The sequence below is a fragment of the Panthera tigris genome, chromosome B4 (assembly GCF_018350195.1).
Source record: "Panthera tigris isolate Pti1 chromosome B4, P.tigris_Pti1_mat1.1, whole genome shotgun sequence".
NCBI classification, from domain to species: domain Eukaryota; kingdom Metazoa; phylum Chordata; class Mammalia; order Carnivora; family Felidae; genus Panthera; species Panthera tigris.
This window is the reverse complement of record NC_056666.1, coordinates 106593783-106621140: the sequence shown is the minus strand read 5'-3', so window position 1 is coordinate 106621140 and position 27358 is coordinate 106593783. Positions and strand designations below refer to the sequence as shown.

Genomic DNA, 27358 nt, shown 5'->3' with positions numbered 1-27358 from the left:
CAAAGCGTAACCACGACAACAGCCAATCCCAAGGAAGATGGACCGGTCTTTTCTTACCGGTGCCCCAGTAGGACAAACTGTCTCCGCTCGAAATTGGAACGAAAGCTGCATCTCAGGAGTTGGACGAGGAACTTCACATTTTTTTCCAGGTAAGTTTTAACATTTAAACACTTTTAGAAAGTATTTAATAAAGAAACATTTTGTTACAATTAGCCAAGTGGAGGTAGCCTGACCTTTTAACTGTTTCTGATCTATATTTATTACTTCCATCTAGAGAATGTTCATTTGTCCATGTATAAACTGGTCCTGCCACTAAACCTTAATCTTGAATAGTGATTTTTGGGGCGGGAAGTGTGGAAAAGAAGCCAATAAAGCCGTTGCTTTACACGACAGCAGTTTATTTTTAAAAGGAAAAGTAAATAAGTCAATTATCACTCAATGCCTATCAAAAACCTCTCAATGTATAGGGTGAAAATATTTAAAAATTCTTTTCTGGAATATGTTTTACTGTAAAATATTGACAGTGACACCCACTATTTTCATATAAAATTTTAAGCTTAAGTATATATCATGCTATTTAATTTTAACTTTAAAATTCATCTAAGTTTCTTTTTTTGTGGAGCAAATACATAGTGTACAAAACGTGAACTTTATTTTAGTTAATAATAGGTATTTCTGATTTTATTTTTTTTAAGTTTGCAAAGTATTAAATTCCAAGAGGAAGTGTCTAAGCATAATTGTAAAAGATATCTGACATACTATAAACTAAACGCAAACATTTCACTGAGCCTTTGAAAGAAAATAGACTATTTCCTGGTAACAACTAACATTGCATCAACACAAGAATGAATAATATACAATGAGAAGTAAGTAGATTTTTGATATTAAAAAACACAGTGCCTCACTCAAGAACGGTAATGATTTTGAAAAATAAACTACCTCTGGTTTCAAATCTAATTAAAAGGATATTTTTTATCAAAATCCATGCTCAAGTGCCATTTTTTCTTTTGTTTTTAGTTTAGTTTTGTTGCAAATTTGCAGACTATTCAAATTCTTCATTGAAAACACTCAGGCTATGGAATCATATTGAAATTCACATGTAAAAATCTTAAGATTGGTTTTATTTGTAATTATGAAACTATTCACGCTTTTCTTAAAAAATATCAAATCCATTAGTAATCAATTAATTTCCAGAACTAATTTTAAATAGCTAACTTAGTAGTCAACTTATTTGAATGTAATGTCTAAATTGCTTTTTTCTTAAATCTTACCCTGACAAACAAACTGATTAGCAAAAAAAAAAAATATTTAGAGTTCCTCTGAGGATAAATTCATCCATGGTGCATGTTACTACACCTATTATATTCTTATGTTATTTTTTACCTTGGAAGAAAACTGACAATCCTATCAATTAGTCATTACTTAGCTGTCATTAATTAATATCACGAATTAAGAAATAAAATACAACAATTATCTCAAATAGTTACATATTATGTTTTGTGTGTTTTGTTTTGTTTTGAGAGAGAGAGAGAGAAAGAGAGCAGGGGAAGTGCAGAGAGAAGGAGACAGAGAATCAGAAGCAGGCTTCAGGCTCTGAGCTCTGAGCTCTGGGCTCTGAGCTCCGAGCTGTCAGCACAGAGCCCGACCTGGGGCTGGAACCCACAAACTGCGAGATCATGACCTGAGCTGAAGTCGGCTGCTTAACAAACTGAGCCAGCCAAGCACCCCAAATAGTTATATATTATAAGTCAATTCAACTTGAAACTATTGCTTAACGGGGCTCCTGGGTCAGTCAGTTAAGCCACCGACTTCGGCTCAGGTCATGATCTCGCGGTCTGTGAGTTCGAGCCCCGCTTCGGGCTCTGTGCTGACAGCTCAGAGCCTGGAGCCTGCTTCATATTCTGTGTCTCCCTCTCTCTGACCCTCCCCTGTTCATGCTCTGTCTCTCTCTGTCTCAAAAATAAATAAAACGTTAAAAAAAAATTTTTAAGAAACTATTGCTTAACTATGCAGCATTTAACATAAATTTATTTCATTGCAATCTTCCTAGAAAGCATAGTCTAAAATTGAGCAGGTTAGTTTGTCTATAACATTTTCACCTGCATTTTTTTTCCTTTTTAATACATAACTTTCTTTTCATTAAATTCTGCTCTTGTTTTGAAAAGTATCTGAATGATTGTATCTATAGCCAATTGACCTAACACAATATATTTCCCTTAGAGAGCACATAATATTCATTGAGGAAATAAAAGGATGAAAGAGAACTGTTTGTTCTTCTGATATCTAACAAGGAAAGATTTCTTTGGAAATGTTAGTTGAGTAGTGAGATTACTTTAGTTTAAAAATATTGTTCAACAGTTGTCTTAGTTTTTATTCAGCAGGGATAAAATTTAAATATCCCAGAGTATCATTATAGTACTCAAATAGCTGCATACCAGATGTTTGTTTTATTTTCTTGAGGATGACTATTGAGTAATAATAGTTTTAATATGTGACCTGTAGTGTTGGATTCTTAGACCTCTGCTTCTCTTTTTCCATTTAAAGACTATTGCGGACTCTCGAGTTCCTCCTCTAACCCTTTTGGTGCTCTCTCTCTGCAGCTGACATGACTACCTACTTGAGTTCATCACTTTCCTACAGTTCCCATCCCATTTCCCAACCTCATGTGCATCTCCCTTGTATCAGATTACTATTCTAGGGGCACCTGGGTGGCTCAAGGTTGAGCATCCGCCTCTTGAATTTGGCTCCTGTCATAATCCCAGGGTCATAGGATGGAGCCCTGCCTTGGGCTCAATGCTGAGCATGAAACCCACTTGAGATTCTCTCTCTCTCTCTCTCTCTCTCTCTGCCCCTCTCCCCTGTTCACACTCTCTCTTTCTCTCTAATATATTTTTTCAAAGAAAAGATCACTGTACCATAATAACATTTAGCCCAGTACTAGACTAAGTGCTTTACAAACATAATCTTGTTTAACACATCATATCTTGTTTTCACAACATCCCTTTGATGTTCCTATAATCTACATTTGCAGATGATGACATGGGGGCCTGGAAAGAGTAGCAAGAAAGTGGTTTATATCTATGGGTTTGACTCTCAGCTCTGCCAAATATTAACTAGGTGAACTCACGAAGGTTATTTTACCTTCCTGAGTCTCTTTGGTCATTGACAATCCTGGGGATAAACTTTGATGGTCAAGGCAACCCATATAAATGACATATTGTAAAACAAGGCATAATGTTGCTAGCCCAAGTACTTAAGCTCTATAGACCTGGTTTCAAGTGTTGTTTTGGGCTTTTTCTAACATCCCACTGCTGGCAATTCTACCTCCTGTTGTTTCTCTCACATCCTGGTACTGTTCTCCATCGCCACAACTATCTTGTACTTTAGACTACATTCATTTGTTGTGAACTAGTACATCAGCTTCATAAAGTATCTCGCTGTCTTAGGTTTCTTTTCTAATTTGACTTCCACGCTGATGATGGAAATATGGTTTCCAATACCTGCAGAAAAATAAAAGTCATTTCTTAGCAAAGCGTACCTGATCTTTCACAATCTTTACTGAATCTACTTCTCTAGCCTTATTGTTCATCTCTTGCCATTCGACCCATGCCCCCACACCCTTCATTGTAAAGCTTGTGAACACAGTGTTCCATCTGTCTTGAAATCTTCCTTTGTCTACCCCATTTTTGTCTGACTGGGACCTTCTTAAGCATCCTTCAAGGATTGTCTCAAATTTATCTTCTCTCTGAAACTTCCCAGTTGTGCTTATTCCCTGTCCCCACACCTCAAACACAGAATTAAGAGTTGGCCCCAGGTTTTGATATTTGACTCCCTGACAGGTTGTTTATTCATTTTTTTGCCTCTATCTCCTGGCACTCAGAAGCAACTTAAAAATGATAATAAAAAGTAATTAGACTATTACTTAACTAGTGAAAAATGACACCTGTGAATAGGTAAATCATTGTAAATTGTCTTTCCCTGTAGCTTTTATACTACTAATAAATATCTCAGCTATTGGACCATTAATTAACTAATCAGGAAATGAACAAAGAAATGCCACACCAGGACCTTATTTGATTAAGTTAAAAACAAATTCTCTGTCTATAGTAAAATAATGATAATAATACAAAGTTCTTCCACACTACAAATATTTAAATAAGAACTTGTGTATCTTTGTGTTAGCACGTCTTTATTTTCATTGATGTTGTTTCCAGTATGTGGGGCTTGTGACTGGAAAGATCAGCATATGACCATCCCCTGTTCTCATTCTGTGCAAATATGGCTACAGGCTTCCTTGACTTGTTGCTTAGACACCCTATTTGTTGTCTTCTAACTCTTTAACGTGAACTGCTTGCTGTGATCTGAAAGTTTGTATTTCCCCACACTTCACATGTTGCAATCTTTATACACAATGTGATGGTACTTTTAGGGTACTTTTTCGAAAATGGGACTTTTAAGGGGTGATTAGGTCATGGGTTGATCCATCATGTGTGGAATTAGTGCTCTTATAAAAGAGATCCCACAGAGTCCTTAGCCCCTTTCCCCACAGGAAGATACAAGAGGAAGTTTGAAACCTGGAAGAAGGCTTCCACCCATGCACGCTGGCACCCTGATCTCAGACTTCCAACCTCCAAGACTGTGAGATATAAATTTCTTTTGTGTATAAGCCACCCAGTCTGTGGTATTCTGTTAGAGCAACCCAAACAGACTAAAACACTGCTGTTTTGAAGGTACCATGAGCAGCCTTCTTACCAAGTTAGCTGACTTTGAGAATATTGCATTCTTACCCTTTTTACCTCTATGTCATGCAACATTATTTTAGAAAATGTTTCCTCTATTGATTTCCATGAGATCATACTTTCATTATGTTCTCATTCTGTAGAAGTCTGCATTAAAAAATTGAAATTCCTAATGATGTCATTGTTTATTATCAAATCTCTGCTCACTTTTATCTGTAGTCAATCCCACTCTCTTTCATTCATTACCATGACATCAGCTCCCTGTGAATAATTCCCACATTGCCTATGATATCTATTTACTTGCACTCCATTTCCAGTGGTTAACCACAAGATATATTAGGAGATATCTTCTTCTAATTCAAACTCATTTACTAAAAATGAAATTTATAATTTTCCCCCAATTTCTCTATTGCCAGTGATTATCACTATTCTTTTATTTACCCATCCTACAGGAATCATTCTGATTATCTCTGATTCTTTCTTTTTCATGGTAACGCATCTTGAAACTGTATCCAAGCCCTCCATTTCTCCCTATAATGATCTCTTACAATGCCCTTCCCTAACTGCTTGGTATTTTGTTTGGCTCTTTTCACCCTAATTCAATTCTTTCCTTCATCTTGGGCACATAGTTGACTCCACCTCCATTGAGACCTAAGTATGTGCCAGCGGAATATGTACAGAAGAGAAGTGTGCAACTTTCATCCCACTTGATTAAAAGATGCTTGCCGAGTTTGCTCATCCTCCTTTCTTTTCTTTTCTTTTTTAAGTTTACTTATTTATTTCTTTTTGAGAGACAGAGCATGAGCAGAGAGGGGCAGAGAGAGAGAGAATGAGACAGAGAATCCAAAGCAGGTTCTGTGCAGACAGCAGAGAGCCTGACATGGGGCTCGAACCTGTGAACTGTAAGGTCATGACCTAAGCTGAAACAGACGCTTAACTGACTGAGTCACCCAGGCGCACCCCCCCACCATTTCCTTTCTGCTGGCTATAAAGCGTGACCCTGTGAACAAATCTGAAAGCCAGATATGGAATAGGCTGGAGCAAGCCCCAAGTCCCTAAGATGATTTCCTAGAAAAGAACAAGTTACCCACCTTGGACTGAAAGAGAAAGAAGCTTCAGTTTATTTTTGTATTTGGATCTTTTGATAAAGCATTTTAGCCCTGATTCTAACATACTAATTATTACCAAATCAACGGCCAAATCTTTGTCTCTCAATACTTCACACCAGAGTTATTTCAGTGTTCTTGTTCACTAGTCTACTTTCTCTTTCTCATTCACAGAGGACCAGGACTTTAGCCCTGAGAACTTGTTTAGGCTGTAGGAGAGCATCCCAATATTCTCATAGGCTGAAGTAAATAGAAGTGAAGCCACAATCATATATCTACAGCATCTTAGGGAGAAACTGAAATAAAAACCAGTTAGTCTTTCCAACTGATTCTTCTATCCAAACAGGCCAGACACTGAAGGAACCTAAAAATAAGACTGGAGGACAGAAACTGGAGAAACTAAATGGCAGTAGGAGACTTCAAAGAAGATGATAGAAGACAAAACCTGGAGAGACTCCTTTAGCTGGGAAGAAGAACTGTGGAGTTTTAGGGAGGAATGTGACCTCAAGTGAGAGTAGGGAGGGGAAGTGTGTAGACTCTAACCCAGACATCTCTTAGTCCTCCACTTTTCAGGGCATCCTTCAATTCAACAAATAGATCTTAGCAAATAGAGACAAGTAGCTTCAAATTAGTCTTATTAAATCTGCTTTCATCATCTTAATTATACACTGCATGTGCTAAAACGCTGTAAACTATGGTACTAGGTAGAATTGAAACAGTGAAGGAAAAGAGAAGACCCAGAAACATGCCCAAGAAAATTTAAAGCAGTCATATCTAATAAAGCACCAAAAACCAATGGTCTAGGAGTTGACTTTCCCATAAAAGTTTTAGGAAACTAAATTAAATAATTTTTAGAGATTTTTTTAAGTTTATTTATTTATTTTGAGAGAGGCAGAAAGAAAGGGAGAGAGAATCCCAAGCAGGATCCACACTGCCAGCCAAGAGCCCAATGTAAAGCTTGATCTCAAAAACTGTGAAATCACAACCAGAGCTGAAACCAAGAGTCAGACGCCCAACCCACTGAGCCACCCAGAGATCAAGAGTCACATGCTCTACTGACTGAGCCAGCCAGGCACCCTTAAATAAGTAACTTTTAATTAACACAGCCGTAAGTTGGTTTTATTCCTTCCATTGTACACTAAACTAAATTATGCACTAATAAAATAATCTAATTCATCTACTCATTTATTCATTCAACAGATATCTATTGAGTAGCTACTATGTGCTAAACTCTGGGAGTATACGGGTACACAAGACCTACTCAGAGGTCTCACAGAGACCTCACTGAGGAATTGACATTATTCTGGAAAAAAAGGAGGGAGAAGCAGAGGTGAAGGAAAGCTTCCCAGCAAGGAAGGTGTGTTAAAATAAGAACAAAATAAAATAATTACTTTCTGAAAACTGCAAGAAGTTTAGTAAGGTGCCTATTGGCATGTTATACAAATGCCAATTTGTTATACAAATTCTTGTTCTCAACTCCCTGGTGCAGATGGAAAAGACAGGCCTCGTTTCAAGATGTCTTCAGCATGTCCCTATATTCTGGAGGGTGGAGGGGAACGTTACATTGACAACTGGTATAAGAAGAAAAATGTGTAAATAAATGATGTGAATAGGCAGAACTATTTAAAGTTGTACTGTGGTGACTTAATAGTAAAAGTTGTGGTTATCTTTTCAGAAACACCAATATCTGGAGGGAAAAAGAATGTTAAGAAAAAACAAAATATTAATTTTTAAATACTTTCTTAATCTCATTAATGGAGCTTTCTTGGTAAGACTCTTTATAATTATTTAGTAAAGAAAATGTAATGCATTTTTATTGGCAATCCCAAAAATATAATCAACTGTCTTTTCTGTAGGTTCTTGGACTTTTACTATTGGGATTTGGTGCATGGCTTTTATTAGATAGAAATATTTTTTTCACAGCTTTGGGTATGTATCTATTTTTCTTTTGCTCTCTTTGTGAACTCAGGCATTCCATTTTAAATAATTGCATACATGATTTATTCAGCAGGTGGCAGTATTTCTCTAAACTTCATTGAGTATTGTTCAATTTTTTTTCCTTATGAAGCTCTTTGCCAATTGGTTTTAGAAACATCTCTAACTAATAGGACTTAAAACCAAGACCATAAAGGAGAATAAATCTGGTGAGAGAGAACTAGGAACTTTGGCTGGACAAGAGCTATGAGAGGAATGGAAGACTGGATTGTTCTAATAAACTCTGGATGAAAAGATAATGGAGATCCACATATTTGATAGTGCCCAGGTTAAATAATTTCTTTTAAAACTCAATTACCATCTGCTCTCACCATCACATGGTTACAAATAAAATATAATATTATCCAAAATGAATAAAATAATTAAATGCAGGTAACTTGATAAAAAAAAATCTTTATTTTGCCATTTTGTGGTATGCTGTGGTCACTATGGACTGAAGTTTAATAGGCTAAAGATTATTTTTATATACATATCTTTGGTGGGAGGGAAGGAAGCCACAGTTTCAAGTGCTCAATAGCCAGATGTGGCTGTTGGGTATGGCTACCTTATGAGACAAGTTCAGAGTTAGATTATTTCCATTACCTCAGTGAGTTTTATTAAACAGTACTGTTAATCCTTAAAAATATGACAAAAAGCAGGCCAACGTCTTTCTTAGTGGATTTCAAGTAAGATAAAATATGTTTTTAGGAAAATGAAAGCTGAGTAAAAATGTTTAATAGGTAATAAAAAAGTGCTAGAAAGTGCTAGAAAGTATTGAACAATTTAAACTTCAGCTACACCTAAGTGCCTAGTAACTTTATTCTCTTCCATTTGCATACTTTGCTTATGGAAAAGTATTCATGATGTCTGAGTGCATTAGTGGTTTGCTCAGAGTAAAGGGGTGTGTGGAGATCTTACGACAACCTTTCTGTCTTTTTCTTTCCTTCCCCAGAAGAGAGGCAATAATAGCTTCCACTTATTTATGTTGACTCTGTGCCAGACACTGGGCTAAGCACTTCCCATACAGCATCTAATTTGGTAACATAGTAGTTACAGTGGAGCAAAAGTCATTTCCTTTTTTCTTTCCCTCCATTATGGAATTGAGAGATAGTTCTCTTAAAAATTACATATTTGAAAGTATGTATTTAGTGAAATCTCAGTTAAGGTTTCAAGACATGGAACTGAAAATAACCAGTTTGTGGCAAGAAACTGGTTGGGTCCTCCCCTCCCTTTTATCTGCAACTTTAAATTAACTTACCCTTTTTTAAACACTATTCTGCCTTCACCTCTCCATTTGTAATAACACCATGCTACATGAGGTTCCCATCTTCCCTCTGCCATAGTAATAGCATCCAATAGCCTTGTGTTCTGATCTCTTTCCTTAACCATCTTCCAGAGGCCCGTGAAATAATTTAAGATGAAAATCCATCCATACAACATTAAAAGCTTTTCTCTGGCTCCCCACTGCACTTATTCATTCATATGACAAGTATTTACAGAGTGTCTTCTACATGTTAGGCATGATCCTGTAAGCTGAGGATACTGTAGTGTACAAGAAAGGTAAATACTTTGTCCTCATGGAGTTTAATTTCAGTGAGAAAGGCTGGGTTAGAGCATACAAAGTGTGCATAATTTGGCCCCTGAAAACCTGCCCAATTTCACCTGCTTCAAACCCTAAGTGCCAGCAAAGCTGAATTTCCTACACATACTGTGCTTCTATCATTCCAATCTAGATATATTCAGTTATCACTTAAAGCCCATGCTCAGTGTTCCTTCTCCAGCAATCTTGCCTACCTTTACTCTCCAACCTCCTCCCCTTCCTGGATCAGATGCTCATGTACCCAGGGGTGTGCTGGTAAATATTTAACAACCAGTTCTGGGAGACAAAGTCTTGATTTATGGTATTTACTGATTTCTGTGGTTTAAATACGTAATGTCACGATGGCTGATTTCACAGTGTCACCGTGAGCTAAGTTGGCTTACAAATTTTGTGAAAATCTAACAGTTGGCGTTTATGAGCCAGAACAAACTGGCTCCAGCACACCACTGCCTGCACTGTTCTCCCATAAAACCTAGGGCATATTTAATTTATTTCTTCTTCCTTTTTTTTTTTTTAACAAATATTTGGTAAGCACTCAGTGTTCCACAGTCTGTGTCATAACACTAAGCATTTAACAGTTAGTCTGTTGACTGTATAAATATATATAGTCTCTAGCACAGAGAACTCAGTCTAGGTGGAGAGAGAATAAAATACAATTTCAATGCAGTCATATTTACCAATAAACTCAGTTTCTTATAAGAAAATTGACCCACACATATTAGATACTCAAATAAGTTCATAAGTGTTTGGATATACATTAAACATAAAAGAGTTTCACCTTAGGGGAAAAAAAATTTCTTTCATAAAAGACAGTGAAGATCAATAAGATAAAGGAAAGAGATCTTTTGAGATTGAAAAATTTTTTTCATCATGTCATTAATGGAAGAAAAGTCGCCAAGACTAAATAAGAGGTTCCAGAATGAAGTAAAAAAAAAAAGAGAGAGAGAGAGAGAGAGAAAGAGAATCCTACTGGTTGGCGACAACTGCTTACAGAAATCTTGGGTTACTGCATATATTGTTAAGTAGGATTTTAATACCACTTGATAATCATTTATTTTGTGGTTTCCACAGATAAAAATAATCATCTGATAGTATATATTTTTCAAATTTTGGCTGGAACTGGATCTGCTATTGTTCTTCTTTGTCTCTTGGGTTATTTGGGAATTCACAATGAAATCAGATGGCTCCTAATCCTGGTATGTATTTCATTTTAACAGCCTGAATTAATCTGTATCTTCGATTTAGAGTGTCCAAGTCACGAAATGAGCAATAATAATTTACATCACCATAACACCTCAGTATAGTGTTTCCCAGGGAATAAGGTAAATTAAGCACCTCCTCTCAAGAAACTTTTCTAGATAGAATGTTCTTGGTGAGTTTTCCATGGATCTGGACCTCTGCCCTTGCACCCTTAGATGTTAATTTTCCAAACAAAGTCAATAGGAATCCATCTCCTGGGGTGAACTACAATTAACCAAACATAACAATCTGAAGACTAAAATCCAAATAAACGATTAAAGTCAATGAGCAATGTAGCTTAGCAAGACAAAAGAAACCATGTCCTTCAGTTAGCACATCTCCCTGTGGGACTGCCATGCAGAAAGCTAACTTATAACTGAGATTGCAATTTATTATTTAACAAAGGGAAATATAACTGCTGAGAGGGCCAGACTCTGGCATCTGGCTGGCACACTATCTCTCCCTAGCCATATATGTGGAAAGATAAATTATAATTAGGAATATAGACCTGAACATGAGCCATTTACCACACATGTGGCAACTAAAGATCATGATTCACAGGCTCAGATGAAATACGGCTTTTGCCATTTTCTTTAAATCAAATCAGTTTTAATTCACAGGAGCTCTCTTGCCAAACAAGAGCAGATCTGCCTTTGCCACCTTAGGCCATTCAAACAGCAGAATGAGTAGACCCCGAAGGATCACGTGAGCTGGGAAAGTGAGAGTTTTTGTGGTAGCCAGTGTAGATTGATAACCAGTGTCCAGAGTGACCACCCAGCCTTTCAGTGCTACATAAAAGCTAAGTATTTCTGCATTCTTCCTGGTAAGAGACACAATGGCTGCAGTTGAATATTGTATTTGTTTGACAAAACAAAAGAAGGGGGGAATCTAGAGGGAGGGAAACAAACATCTTATAAGTTTCAGCCTTATGGGATTGTGATATTAATGGCCTATAACTGAGAAAGCCTGATAGACCCCATCATAAGGAATGGACAAAGTAGGTCCTGAAGCCAAGACACCACACTCTTGTCTGGAGGCTCCAATGAAGGGCACTACTACTTTTTGAAATCATGTCACGTTTACTATTCTCTGAATTTACCAATACTTTTCTGATGGATACATTACCATGTTAATTCATGCAGTCAACTTATGGGCAAATTTTATACGCCTAAGCACTTTCTTTGGCTTAATGGCGATTTTGCGTACCTTTACTCCAATTGAATAAATATTGTTTCACAATTTAAAGCTTAGGGGCAGTTTTACTTCCCTCTTTTAGAAGTTCTTGGGCAGTCTCTCACTGTACTCTCTAAGTGCTAAAACAAATAAAAAACACTGAATTTTTCTTATTACTATAAATATCTAACTACTACTAGAAGAGAATTTTCAAAGGTAAAAATCATGACTCATATATATGTGCACAAACATGTGTCAGAGACTTTATTTAAATAATTAATCATTAAGGGAACCAGTAAGAAGTAACAACTAGTTGAATGAGAATAAGATTTTGGAGATTTATATTCTCTATAGACTGTATTTGTTTGCATTTCCATTAATAGGAATTGCATTGCTATGGACAAGGAACTTTTTTTTAATATGAAATTTATTGTCAGATTGGTTTCCATACAACACCCAGTGCTCATCCCAACAGGTGCCCTCCTCAATACCCATCACCCACCCTCCCCTCCCTCCCACCCCCATCAACCCTCAGTTTGTTCTCAGTTTTTAAGAGTCTCTTATGCTTTGGCTCTCTCCCACTCTAACCTCTTTTTTTTTTTCCTTCCCTTCCCCCATGGGTTTCTGTTAAGTTTCTCAGGATCCACATAAGAGTGAAAACATATGGTATCTGTCTTTCTCTGTATGGCTTATTTCACTTAGCATCACACTCTCCAGTTCCATCCACATTGCTACAAAGGGCCATATTTCGTTCTTTCTCATTGCCCTGTAGTACTCCATTGTGTATATAAACCACAATTTCTTTATCCATTCATCAGTTGATGGACATTTAGGCTCTTTCCATAATTTGGCTATTGTTGAGAGTGCTGCTATAAACATTGGGGTACAAGTGCCCCTATGCATCAGCACTCCTGTATCCCTTGGGTAAATTCCTAGCTGTGCTATTGCTGGGTCATAGGGTAGATCTATTTTTAATCTTTTGAGGAACCTCCACACTGTTTTCCAGAGCAGCTGCACCAGTTTGTATTCCCACCAACAATACAAGAGGGTTCCTATTTCTCCACATCCTCTCCAGCATCTACAGTCTCCTGATTTGTTCATTTTGGCCACTCTGACTGGCATGAGGTGGTATCTCAGTGTGGTTTTGATTTTTTTTTCCTGATGAGGAGTGACATTGAGCATCTTTTCATGTGCCTGTTGGCCATCTGGATGTCTTCTTTAGAGAAGTGTCTATTCATGTCTTCTGCCCATTTCTTCACTGGATTATTTGTTTTTCGGGTGTGGAGTTTGGTGAGTTCTTTATAGATTTTGGATACTAGCCCTTTGTCCGATATGTCATTTGCAAATATCTTTTCCCATTCCAATGGTTGCCTTTTAGTGTTGTCGATTGTTTCCTTTACAGCACAGAAGTTTTTATCTAGATGAGGTCCCGATAGTTCATTTTTGCTTTTAATTCCCTTGCCTTTGGAGATGTGTCAAGTAAGAAATTGCTGCAGCTGAGGTCAAAGAGGTTTTTTCCTGCTTTCTCCTCTAGGGTTTTGATGGTTTCCTGTCTCACACTCAGGTCCTTCATCCATTTTCAGTTTGTTTTTGTGAATGGTGTAAGAAAGTGGTCTAGTTTCATTCTTCTGCATGTTGCTGTCCAGTTCTCCCAGCACCATTTGTTAAAGAGACTGTCTTTTTTCCATTGGATATTCTTTCCTGCTTTGTCAAAGATTAGTTGGCCGTACGTTTGTGGGTCCAGTTCTGGGGTTTCTATTCTATTCCATTGGTCTATGTGTCTGTTTTTGTGCCAATACCATGCTGTCTTGATGATTAACGCTTTGTAGTAGAGGCTAAAGTCTGGGATTGTGATGCTTCCTGCTTTGGTCTTCTTCTTTAATATTACTTTGGCTATTTGGGGTCTTTTGCAGTTCCATACAAATTTTAGGATTGCTTGTTTAAAGATCAGAGCAGAAATAAACAATATAGATTCTAAAAAAAAAAAATTGTAGAGCAGATCAATGAAACCAAGAGTTGGTTTTTTTGAAAAATTAAACAAAATTGATAAATTGATAAACCTCCAGCTAGGCTTCTCAAAAAGAAAAGGGAGATGACACAAATAGATAAAATCATGAATGAAAATTGAATTATTGCAACCAATCCCTCAGAAATACAAGCAATTATCAGGGAATACTATGAAAAATTATATGCCAACAAACTGGACAACCTGGAAGAAATGGACAAATTCCTAAGCACCCACACACTTCCAAAACTCAAACAGGAAGAAATAGAAAATTTGAACAGACTCATAAACAGTGAAGAAATTGAATCAGTTATCAAAAATCTCCCAACAAATAAGAGTCCAGGACCAGATGGCTTCCCAGGGGAATTCTACCAGGCATTTAAAGCAGAGATAATACCTATCCTTCTCAAGCTGTTCGAAAAAATAGAAAGGGGAGGAAAACTTCCAGATGCATTCTATGAAGCCAGCATTACTTTGATTCCCAAGCCAGACAGACACCCAGCAAAAAAAGAGAACTACAGGCCAATATCCCTGATGAATATGGATGCAAAAATTCTCAGCAAGATAGTAGCAAGTCAAATTCAACAGCATATAAAAAGAATTACTCAACATGATCAAGGGGATTCATTCCTGGGCTGGAGGCCTGGTTCAATATTCGCAAATCAATCAATGTGATACATAACATTAATAAATGAAAGGTAAGAACCATGTGATCCTGTCAATCTATGCAGAAAAAGCATTTGACAAAGTTCAGCATCCTTTCTTAATAAAAACCCTCGAGAAAGTTGGGATAGAAGGAACATACTTAAACATCATAAAAGCCATTTATGAAAAGCCCACAGCTAATATCATCCTCAATGGGGTAAAACTGAGAACTTTCCCCCTGAGATCAGGAATACGATAGGGGGGTCCACTCTCATTGCTGCTGTTTAACATAGTATTGGAAGTTCTAGCATCAGCAATCAGACAAGAAAAGGAAATCAAAGGCATCAAAATTGGCAAAGATGAAGTTAAGCTTTCATTTTTTGCAGATGACATGATATTATACATGGAAAACCCGATAGACTCCACCCAAAGTCTGCTAGAACTGATACATGAATTCAGCAAAGTCACAGGATACAAAATTAATGTACAGAAAGCAGTTGCATTCTTATACACTAATAATAAAGCAACAGAAAGACAAATAAAGAAACTGATTCCATTCACAATTGCACCAAGAATCATAAAATACCTAGGAATAAACCTAACCAAAGATGTAAAAATCTGTATGCTGAAAACAGTAGAAAGCTTATGAAGGAAATTGAAGAAGATATGAAGAAATGGAAAAATATTCCATGCTCATGGATTGGAAGAATAAATATTGTTAAAATGTCAATACTACCCAAAGCAATCTAACATTCAATGCAATCCCAATAAAAATTACACCAGCATTCTTCTCGAAGCTAGAACAAACAATCCTAAAATTTGTATGGAACCACAAAAGATCCCGAATAGCCAAAGTAATATTGAAGAAGAGGAACTTTTGTATTACTACCAGAATTCTGTAAGTTTACCCCATACAGAGTTGAATAATAGTTTAGTCAAAGGTAACATTGCATATGTCCATAGGATCAGAAAACTGGGAAGGTCCACTGGACCACAACCAGCTTTCCATTAAAAAGAAGCCCAGTAATTTTTTTATTGTTTTACATTAAAATATTGTCTTACAATATTTTATAATGAATATTGTTTTACAATTTTCCTGTCTCTACAAATCTCCTTTTAGTGAAGATTAAGTGAGATGATGTATGTAGAAGTATTAGAAATCTAAACTTCCAAACAGATCTAAAGACCGTATTTTTGTCTCTGAAACATTTGTCTCTAAAAATAAGATTTGTAACTTATATCAAACAATTTTAACTATTTTAAAGTATTAATGTTTAAAATATGTGAAATTAAGAATACTAACAGTGAGTCATTCTTATATTTTAGTTAGTAAAATATTCAGACTGCTAATTTTTTTAGATCATTATAAATTCTAGATAATATATACTACTATGGCTGCTATGATGAGGAAGATTGCAGTGGCCATAAGTTTAAAAAATATAGTTAAATAAATGTGCAAATAATTTCATTTGGCCTTGAAGAGAAGTATTTTCAGTTTTCAAAGGAATAATTTAAATGTACATACAAATTTAATCTTATTGTAGCAGATACTTTTGTTATTTTCTGTTGTTGTTGTTACTTTGTCCATTTTGGATTCGCCTAATAGGTCACAATGCAGTGAGTTTTCTAGTGTGAGTGTCATGGTGCGTTAAGTGGAGATCCAGCTAAGTGAGTTCCCCTCTAGGACAGTTTTAGATCCAAATGAAGGAAGATCATCAACAATTTCATTAGACCAAGTGGTCTGTTAGGGTGCCCACTGAATACTATCACTTCTGTCTTACTCTAATCCAAATGTTCCATGATTTTTTTCTTTGCCTTTTTGTTTGAATAACATCACTCATGTATATGAGGGCTGGAAACCAGCAATACCTGTGTGTATTTTAAAACAGGATATTTCATATAATGTGCATTTCCTCATCATTGTAACATCTAAAGTACATAGTAGAAGCACAGTTACCATCTCTATGTCTCTTTTGTTTTAGTATGCAGCACTGTTAATGTGGGCCTTTGGTGTTCAAGTTGTACTTTCAGGATTCATCTTCACAAAGAAAAAAGAGGTATGGAAAGATCATCTTTTTATTTGAAACCTAAAGAAAATCAGACATCTTAAATTATTAAGACCTATGAGCCTATATTAAGAGCGAAAGGTAAATGTCTTTGTGGGTAAAAAGATTCAATGGACATATTACAGAATTCTGTATAAGGTCATATCAAAAAGGTGGACTATAAGGAAATTTGTCTTTAACTCAGCAGAATATTGACAGTGTTGTAAATAACAAAGAACATGGGGGAAGAGGGGGTGATAGTGGGTGTAGGGAATCCAAAATTTGTCTCCTGGCCAACCCTGGCTCCCATGATTAACCCAATTCTATTTTTCTATATAGACTTACTATATTCTATTTTTGTCAAGAAATACCTTTAGACTTGTATGAATTTGAAATTTATTTAAATGAAATGAAATGCATAATTCAAATATTTGGTACAGGTATGGTCATGAGTGATATAATCAATCACGAGATTTATATTTATCAAATTAAGTTTAAAAAAAAAACCATATAGTAAACTGCCTGAAAAAAAACCTTTGGGTAACAAAAATTACCTACTAAGGTCAATGGTTACCCTCTATTTTTAAAGAAATTTAATTGTTTCAGGGTGCTTGGGTGGCTCAGTTGGCTAGGCATCCAACTTTGGCTCAGGTCATGATTTCATGGTTCGTGAGTTGGAGCCCCACATGGGGCTCTGTACTGACAGTGCGGAGCCTGCTTGGGATTCTCTCTCTTTCCCTCTCTCTCTCTGCCCCTCCCCCACTTTCTGTCTCCTTAAAATAAATAAATAAACTTAAAAATTCAAAAAAAGAAAAAGAAATGTCAGTGTTTCAGTGCAGTCATTCTCTGTCTCTGTATTATGGGAGATTTTCCTGTAGGAAAGAGCATGGACTTGAAGTCATACAGATCTGCAGATAACTAGAAGTCCACAAGCTACTTAGCAGTCCTAAGCCTATGTCTTAATCTGTACAGCATGGTTAATACCCAACTCCCTTAGAGAGTCACCACTAACTGACAATTTCAAAAGTTTCTGTCACTGAGTAGCTACTTAAAGCTCCCTTTCTGGGGCACCTGGGTGGCTCAATTGGTTAAGTGTCCGACTTCGGCTCAGGTCATGATCTCCTAACTCGTGGGTCCAAACCCCACATCAGGCTCTGTGTTGACAGCTCTGAGCCTGGAGCCTGCTTTGGATTCTCTCTCTCTCTCTCTCTCTCTCTCTCTCTCTCTCTCTCCCTCCCTCCCCCCATTCACACTCTGTCTCTCTCAAAAATGAATTTAAAAAAACTTTAAATTTTTTTAAATATTTTAAAAAAGAACTCCCTTTCTTTCCTTAATTAATTTCAAAGGAACCCCTGATCAATTCCTACACTTCCTAGCCTTCAAAAATCTCTCTATATGTAGAGTCCTAAGTAATGACCAAACCTCATTCCTGTAGAACACCATCACCCTCCAACTTCATTTGCTCTCCTGTGCTTGGCATCTATCCTGGATATCTAGCCACCCAGGACTTGTTGTTAATGGCCTGACATTTAGAGCTAAAATGTCTTCTCGTGTGTGCGTGTGTGTGTGTGTGTGTATATGTGTGTGCACAGTATGTGAGTTCTGTAAAGCTGTAATGGTGGCAAAGCACTACATCCCAACCAATCGGCCTGTAACTTTTGGATCTGGTGATAGAACTTGAATATAACACCTCAGGATCCTTAACACCTAAATTTAGTTTATCAGTGTTGTCCATGCTCTCTTAAGTATTATTCACATATTCATCTCTACTTAATGTAAGAATAAAAATGATCACCTGAGAATAATTACCATGTGCCAGAGACTGTGATAAGCACTTTATAGGCATTAGATTTTTGATTCTCACAACAACCCCTAGAGAGGCATTGTTAGTCCTACTTTCTAGAACAGGAAACTGAGGCTTTGAGAGGAGAAATATTTGCTAAAATGCATCATGGCCAAATGACAGAGTCTGGACTCAAACACTTATTAACTGAATCTAGAGGTAACAGCTCTGTTTACATCAATTTTCCTTCTACATTCACACTAGATAAGCTCCTAGGGGCTTCTAAGTCTTTTATGCCACTTACAGCACCCAACAGTGTTCGAGGTGCACTAGGGCTACAAAGGATCCTTGCCAAAATAAATATGTGTGAGGGGATTTTCTTTATACAGAAGTCATGGAGATTAGATATGATACTCTGGTGTACTAAGATGTGATTTATCTGCTCTCTGGATCTCCCAAATAATGCTTCAGAGGGTAAATAAGGACATAAGCCTGCCCCTTCCTACAACAATATAAAATGGAAAAATATTTTCTAGTCTAAATAAAAATTAGGGGGCCTGTGTGGCTCAGTTGGTTAAGCATCCAACTCTTGGTTTTGGCTCAGGTCTTGATCTCACTGTGGGTTCAAGGCCCGGGTAGGGCTCCATGCTGGCAGCATGGGGCCTGCTTGGGATTCTCTCTCCCTCTCTCTCTACCCCTTCCTGATTCATGTACACGTATGCTCTCTCTTAAAATAAATACACTTTTTTTTTAAAAAAAGCACATTTAAAAAATGAAAATAAATAAAAATTAACTTAGAGAATAAATTAAATAACTTACAGATCTAAATAACACTACATTATTCTAATCTTCTTAAATGCATTAAAGCATAGATATATAAGTGAGTACATTAGAGTTAACTTGTACACATGGTTTAATGGTTGTAGTATTCCCACAAGTTAATTAGTTTTCATTATTAAAAGATAGCATTATTAAAAGATACAATGAGAAATCACTAAACTAGAATTCAAATGAACCATATTTAAAAGTCTCATCTCCACATCCTTATTCATGTAAACAGAGCAAATAACTAAATTCTCTATCTATCTCCTTGTTCATAAAACGGAATAGTATCTGTTCTTTCTACGTTTTACCTTAGTTATGAAAGTCACCTGAACTTTTAAATATTTAAGTAGATTACTATTAAAATTTACCTCTGCAATATCTAGGTTTTGAAATAGCGCGTTCACCCCATTCTTTCAAATCTGATTGTTTTTGTTATAGCATTGTGAAAACATAATTTAATTTTTTAAATTAAAAATAATAATTCTTGTATAAATATACAGCAAGCACAGATCAGTGATTTTATTTAACATCTTGATTAATGTGGGAATCAGTAAGAAATAAAAACCAGTTCAAAGGAGAGTCCAAAGAGAAGACACTTATAAAGGCTATCTCTTAACATATACGAAACACAGTTGGTAAAGGAGATACCATTTGCCTCCCACCAGGAAAAATTCATCTGCTTTTCTCTGATAAAGAATCAGTTGTTAGTAGTTTCCTACAACTTACAAAGTTGTTAAATAAGTTAAAAACTGAGAAAGATACAGACCCTCATGAAATAAGAAGACCCTGAAGTTATGCTAAAGAAAGCCTAATTTTCATTGAAAAGATACTCAGTAATCTTTTTCGGCCCATTTCAGAGTTTTTCACAATTTTTCCTGAGAGTACAAGAAGAAAAGCAGAATCCTTAGACATTCAGGAGAATAGCACATAACTTTCTCTTCAGTCATAAAATAAGTCTCATATATTCCTCTTGTAGGTCACAATGCAAAAGACCAAATGCCTCAGCACTCACTGAGATTGCTAAAAGTAGTTAAAGAAACAGAAAACACAGGAATAATCAGAGAACAGCAAAATGACTAGAATACTCTTTTGTTAGGAACCATAAGGAAAGTTTCCTTCAGATTTGGACTTTTTTTCCTTTCCAAGTTTTCATTTAAAGTCCAGTTAGTTAAAATACAGTGTAATATTAGTTTCAGGTGTACAAATTAGTGATTATATATACAATAGAATATTTCTCAGACATCGAAAAGAATGAAATATTGCTATTTGCAATGACATGGATGGAACTAGAGAGTACTATGCTAAGCGAAATCAGAGAAAGACAAATCCCATAGGATTTCAGATTTTGACTTTGATGCAATTTTCAACAGATTCACCAAGTATGGCATGATAAAGTTGACTTAATCATTGCTGAGTATGGATCTAAAGATATGCCTGAAGATATACCCAAGTGGACTTTTCTGAATGCTTTGCAGAAAACAGTAAGAGAAAATTAGCATAAAACTAAAAATTAGATGTCAAACATGATCACTATAGGGTAAGGGAGACGGGGAAGGGTGGGAGATGGGACAGAGGAATGAGAGGAATAGCACTGTTCCCAGTTACAAATCTTGAATTTTATCCTCCTTTTGTAAATTAGATCTTCGATTCTTGGTTAACTGATGTGCATTTTAACCTGGTCTCACCTATAAAAGTGTTGGTGGGGTAATCTTCCCTGCTGCACCTGTGGGACAGAAGTCTGAGCACAGTTCTTGCCAGCAGCAGAGAAACATGGTAGTTACCATTTAAGCCTGAATGTCAGGTTTGCTACATATTAGCTTTTTGACCCTGGACAAGTATCCTTATTAATTTCAGATTCCATATTCTTAAAATGGACAGAATAACCCTTACCTCTGGTTGGCAGGAATCAATGAAATAATATATAGAATGTACAGAAAGCCTTGGATCTGGAAAATAGTGAGCAATTAATACTTGCTAGCTAATGTTATTAGGATTCTTATTTTGCACATCAAATATTTCTAGGCAGGGTACAGGAATGGGTATGGTTGCCCAGATGGTTTACAGGAATAGATCACCAGCTGGAACTTAGTAAATGCTTGATAAAGAAAATAATTTTTGTATTTACTTTTTGTAAGTGCTTTATATGTATTAACTTATTTACTCCTCTGAACCCAATGAAGTAAGACCTATTATCCTCGTTTTATAGATGAAGGACTATGAAATTGAGTAACTTACCCAGGGTCATAGAGCTAATTGGGTTGCAGAAACATGATTCAATTCCAGACAATGTAGCACTAGATTTTGTACTCTAACTACTATAGTAGGTGCCTCACATAGAAATAACTATCATTGGAGCGCCTGGGTGGCTCAGGTCATCATCTCACCGTTCGTGAGTTCGAGCCCCGCTCTGTTGGGCTCTGTGCTGACAGCTTAGAGCCTGGAGCCTGCCTCAGATTCTGTGCACCACACCCCCCCCCCACCTCTCTCTCCACCCCTTCCCTGCTTGTATTGTGTCTCTGTCTTTCAAAAATGAATAAACATAAAAAAATTTAAAAAAAGAAATAGCTATTATTTTTAGTATATGTAATAACAGAAAGGCATTTTAGGAGAGTTGAAATATAACTATAAATGCTTTTAGTCGTACTGTTTTTCCCCTGATGCATATGATGTGTACATGTATTGCCTCTCTAGATTGCATTAGGACTGATGGCAGAGAACCAAACCTTCCTATGGTCATAAACTGATAAACAAGAAAAAAGTTCTATGTGTGACATTGCTATTATTAATGAGAATCAAGCTTACAGTTCCTAGTCCTGAGTATAATTGAAACAAGACATGTAGATTTGACTGAACTCATTTTCAGTACTCACACTCTAAAGCATTATTTCAGTCATTCAACATTTCCATGATGGTTGGTACATATTGTGGCATAGGCAGTACTGATGTTATAACATTCAACAACAAGTTTAGAAAACAATGAAGTATTCACTTCAACTCTGTCTTACATTCTAGGTGACAAATATATATGTTGATTCTTTCACATCTTCCCTCTTCAACTTGATGGGATTGGAAATGAGATCTTTCCAATGTTTTATCATTTCTATGGCTATTTGCCTTTTCATCTTTTTTGACTCTCTGTGGAAAATTTTCACACAATACAAAATTGCAAGTTAACATATTAGTCCTAAGAGAATAAAAATAACACTGAATCTCTTTATGTATAATTAAATAAAAATGGCAGCATATTCTGGAGAAAAAATATAGCTACTGCTATGGTGGAGAGAAAGATATGCCTACAGTGATTTCCTTTTCTGTATTCAGTCCCAAACATAGTTTGTAGCTTCAGTAAATCAGGTATACCTTCCATCCTGGGTTCCTTTATGATAAATTCAGATCTAACAATTTCATCCAAACATAGCCCACTTATATTGTAAAGATCTTTAGTTCTGGTTAGCATCAACAAAAGCAGTAACAAAGTAATGGATTAAACAAACAAAACTATACTTATATTTGTAATTCACTGCATTTCAATGCAGAATGAATTAATAGCTTTTTCAGAAAAAACATTTAACGTACATGGGAATCACAATTAACTGCCTTTTGAATATTTTATAGTAAAATTTATAGATTTCTTTTCTAGTTGCAGTGTTGTGGCCAGTACAATTACACAGACTGGATAAAGAATAAAAATAAAGAAAATTCAGAACAGGTGCCATGTTCTTGCACAAATTCTACATTAAGAAAGTGGTTTTGTGATGAGCCACTGAATGCAACTTACCTAGAGGTAAAGATAAGGCTTTCCAAGTGTTTACAGTGCCTTTTTTTGTTTTGTTTTTGCAAGTCAATTTAGAATGCTGAACAAAAGTTTTATATACAAACACTGTTATTTACAGTGATTAAGTTCTTAAGCTACTTTATGAAACTGAGCTCATAATTAATGAATAATTATTATTTTTAACTTTCTGAGAGTATGTTATTTAAGTGCTCCTAGAACTTGAGATACCATCAACCTTTCTCCCCAACCCTCCTTACTGAATCCCTGCAGAAAGGGGAGGCACTTTTGGCCAATCTCTGGCATATAGGATTGGTAAGGGAGCTACAATACCAAAAGTAAGAAGGTATGAGCATTGGCAAAAACTGAAGTGAGGGGACCCCAGCAGTGAACAAGTGTTCAGATAAATGCAGTAGAAGCAAGAACAGGGTTTCGTCTGTTACTTACAGGTATGGGATACTGATCAACAAGATTTCCATCCCAAGAACTTCTAATATTTTATATAGTTCACACACTGATGTTATTCTAATTGTAAGACACATTTTTTATTTACATAATCCATTCACAGATAAATAGAGCATTATGGTTTTTTTTAAGCTTCTCCTATTTGGGAAATAATCATTTTCGGTCATAGTACATACCTTGCTGAATTACAGTAGTGTGCAGAAAATTAGAGCCCTTTCTAAACTTAATAAATTTCTGATTTCAATTACATCACAACATCTTAGCAACTTTTAAAAAGTAGTAACAGAGATGTTCTGCTATGAGAGGAAGTTCTCTGGACTAAAAAGTCTAGTCTCCACTTAGACAATGACTTTTTAGAGTTTGTGAATTACTGTATTATGTTTCTTCTTCTTTGTGATAGAAGTCTATATAAGACCATTTTCCTCTCCCAAGTCAGTCTAAATAACTTTTCTTTCATTAGGGTTGTGAAAATAAAATCAACACATGGTATAACGCTAATGCTTTAACATTAACTGGAATTAACTTCGGACTTTTGGCTTCAGAGGTAAGCTTTTGTTCATATGTTTAAAGATAAAAAATAGTTGAGTATAAACCATACATAACAAACTGCAGAAAAACCAGCTGGAGTCCTAATCAGACAAATTATACAAAAGGAGTCAGAACCTTGAGACTATTCACATCCGAGAGAGGTATGGGTCCCAACTAGGGGGGTGATACCCTTAAATCAGCCAAGTTGGATGACCTGTTAATAAATGGTCATCATGGAAGGTAGTGACTTCATTGCTTTGTGATATATATATGTATATATATATATATATAGAGAGAGAGAGAGAGAGATATGAAGTATTTATATATGTATAAAATATATAATAATATATAATAAACATATTCTATATATTTATTATGTGTTGTATAATAAATATATAAATATATAATAAATTTATATATTAAATATATATTATATAATAAATATATATAAGTATATATATACTTCACATATATGTTTTATATATATGTTTTATATATATGTTATATATATTTATATATATAACATATATATAAATATATATATATAAATATATATATATATATATATATATATATATATATAAAATACTTCATATCTCAACAGTGAGAGCCCACATTGGGCAGTCTTCAAGTTGGCAGACTCTGGAAATCTAGACCAATGTTTGACATTAGTAAATGTACTAGTTACTCATATACTCATTCATTCATTCATTCAGTCAGTCAATAAATTTGGAGGAGGGAGAAAATCTACTGTGTGTCAGGTACTGTATTAATGGTCAGAGATTCAATGGGAAGCAAAACAGACACATTCCATGACCTGCTGACCTGTAGGGTGCCAACTACAGATTTGAGACTCAGAAGCAGAACTTCATTATCCAGTCTCAGTGCAGACTGATGAAAGCAGGTGAAGGCTATGGATTTAACAAAACTGTGAAGAATGAATGTATTATCACAGTGTAGACTAAAACACTGCAATGAATATATAATGCATGGTTTGCTCAGAATAGGATACCGCATTTAATTTTATGCTGATCCAAAAAGGCATTGACCCGAGGTTCCATAAATTTTCTTCAACTGGTAACAACTATAGTCTCAGAATGGTGATTAAAACATTTTTGTATGCATTAATGATGTTCTTTCAAAATGTTTATTCCCCATTGTGTTCATGCTTGGGTATTTAAGACAAGACTGAATGGGAGATAGTACCTGTGGTCCATTTTATCATCTACTCTTTGCACACCAGCTTTAATGATTCTACACCAAAATGAAGCAGTTTTGTAGGACTGATGACACAGATGATGAACAAAAACCAGATCACAGTTCATCATGACACCTAGCCCAATGATAGCTCATGTAATTAAAATTGAAGTCTATTCGTTAGTCCCTTCATAAATGAACTTGGTGACACCTGGGTTACTCTAGAAGACTCACTTTGCAGACTTCTTATTGGCAACCATATGTACCTTACTTCAAAACTTGGCCACTCTTTGATCCTTTCCCTATAAAACATGCATGTAGGGGATTGTATTGTAAGTTTTAACTTTGCGAATTACTCTTATTTATTATTTTATTTTTATTAAATCTTATCATTTCCTTTTCTTCTAGGTTTTGCAAATCACATTAACTGTTTCTTTCTTCAGAAACATTAAGAATAGAGTATATGCAAAAATGTGATCTCTGGACTTTAATTTACCCAGAAGAAACCAGCTAATTCTCAAAATAACCACATTGTGTTCTTTTACTCCAAAAAAAAAAAAAAATTGAATTACATTAATTAAGTTTAGAACTTATTCAAGTCATTGGTTATATGTAACATAGAATTATGGAATATTATAAGAAATCACTCCATGAAATTCTCATTTTGTTTTTCAAAATATCAAATTCTGCAGTTCAGAACTTTACCTTGAGTTATTTTCTGAATTCAAGGATGTCATTATATACACTGAATTCAAAATGTGAAGTATCACTATATGTTTTGAGTTTCCTATATAGAAAAGATACATATATGATGCTTAGAAAATACTAATTAAGTAAACAATTATAATATCTACCTTGCATTTGCAAATTTTAAGAAAACGATACTGATTTGTGGGAAATTTAAAAAAAAAGATTGAAAATCTTCATGTCACTGACCTCTGTACTGAATTAACCATTTATTTCTGTCTTCTGATTAATGCTTGCAAGTGGATAATAAAATTTTAGAGATTTGGGTATACTTTAGTGGCAGTAATAAAATATTAAAATCACAATTTTTAACTGTAGCATAAATGTCCTAAATGATCACTGAATTCCCATACTCAACTTGCTACTCATTTTCTTCTTTTTCCTTAAATTTTGTTCAGGCTTACATGCACAATTCTCTGAAGGGTATAAAAATAGCCTACCTGTTCTATTTTCCTAAAAGTGATATTGTGAGAGCAGGAGAAAAAATCCTTTGACAAATAAAAAGTGCTATACAAATGAAAGGCATTACCATATCATTGTTGTTCTTTATAGCAAAAAGATTACCTTGACCTTGAGGAAATCAAGAAAAGATAAATTAAGTGAAGATCCTGCATCGCTCTCAATCCTATGGAAGGCTCACTGTCATTTACTAATTCAGTCATTTGTCTTTTCATCCATCTGTTCAGTACATTTCATATTTCAGAGACCTATGAACTTTTTACAAGGCAGTGCAAAAAGAAACAGAATAACCATTTTCTCTAAAGCAACCTGTAAATGCACATGCCTTCACTTCTTTGAGAGAGATTCTTTTGGGAATGTTTTATATTTTATTTTTTTAATGTTTTCATTTTTATTTATTTTAATTCCAGTATAGTTAACATACAGTGTTATATTAGTTTCAGGTGTACAATATAGTGATTCCACAATTCTATACATTACTCATTGCTCACCAGGGTAAGTGTAGTCACCATCTGTCACTGAGTCCTCTTTGCAACTCCAAGGCCTCACTCTGCACTTGACAATGTAGGTGGCCACCAAAGGCCATTGAACTTTATTAAGTCAGGTTAATCAGTATGCTATCAGATAAAACTCAGTTGCCCTCTTAGATTGTCTCACTTTGACTATACTCAATGGTTTTGATTTCATCTGGCCATCGCATCGTAAAAATAATCTGTCCAAACTTGTTTGGGAAACAGTAGCTGCTAATTTAATTAGTCACTGCTACCCACATTTCATTTCTCCAGGAACCTGAATAAGAGATGTTGGCAGTGCAAAATCTCCTGTAAAAGGTTTTCACTGAAACACATTTTTAAAAAAATATTGCACCAGAAATACTGTCAGGCAGCCCTAAGTGTTTGTTTAATGTTTGCAACATCTGTGTAATATTTTTATACCTTTGTTTTATTTTTCTGATCTTAGAGGAGTAATTCTTCAGCATAAGAGTCCCTGGCAAAAGGAAAACACAAAAATCTAATCTTTTTGCTGCCATGATATAAGGCTGGAAAAAAAATGTTC

General features: G+C 35.5%; 1 protein-coding gene across 5 annotated transcripts; it reads left to right on the top strand.

The window, feature by feature from the left end:
- The first annotated feature begins 29 nt into the window (after nucleotides 1–29).
- Nucleotides 30–26678, top strand: TSPAN19 (tetraspanin 19). 5 transcript variants are annotated; one of them, XM_015539060.2, is made up of 10 exons: nucleotides 48–149; nucleotides 7046–7202; nucleotides 7521–7613; nucleotides 7702–7774; nucleotides 10491–10615; nucleotides 16464–16538; nucleotides 20505–20615; nucleotides 22775–22918; nucleotides 23832–23915; nucleotides 25505–26678. In XM_015539060.2, the coding sequence occupies exons 3-10, from the start codon at nucleotides 7548–7550 to the stop codon at nucleotides 25571–25573; spliced, it is 747 nt and encodes a 248-aa protein (XP_015394546.1). In that variant the 5' UTR covers nucleotides 48–149; nucleotides 7046–7202; nucleotides 7521–7547; the 3' UTR covers nucleotides 25574–26678. The 5 variants fall into 5 exon arrangements, with proteins under 5 accessions (XP_015394549.1, XP_015394546.1, XP_007085657.1 ...); XM_015539062.2 differs by lacking the exon at nucleotides 7046–7202 and adding an exon at nucleotides 696–866 and having other exon boundaries at nucleotides 61–149; XM_015539061.2 differs by lacking the exon at nucleotides 48–149 and adding an exon at nucleotides 6864–6953.
- Nucleotides 26679–27358: the final 680 nt, after the last annotated feature.

What these genes read in the sequence shown, in the direction of transcription:
- TSPAN19 (XM_015539060.2), top strand. Translation starts at nt 7,548, where the DNA reads ATGTTAAGAAAAAACAAAATATTAATTTTTAAATACTTTCTTAATCTC. An exon ending in TCATTAATGGAGCTTTCTTG is followed by an intron (nt 7,614 to 7,701) that starts GTAAGACTCTTT and finishes TCTTTTCTGTAG; the next exon opens with GTTCTTGGACTTTTACTATT. An exon ending in TCAGATGGCTCCTAATCCTG is followed by an intron (nt 10,616 to 16,463) that starts GTATGTATTTCA and finishes CTTTTGTTTTAG; the next exon opens with TATGCAGCACTGTTAATGTG.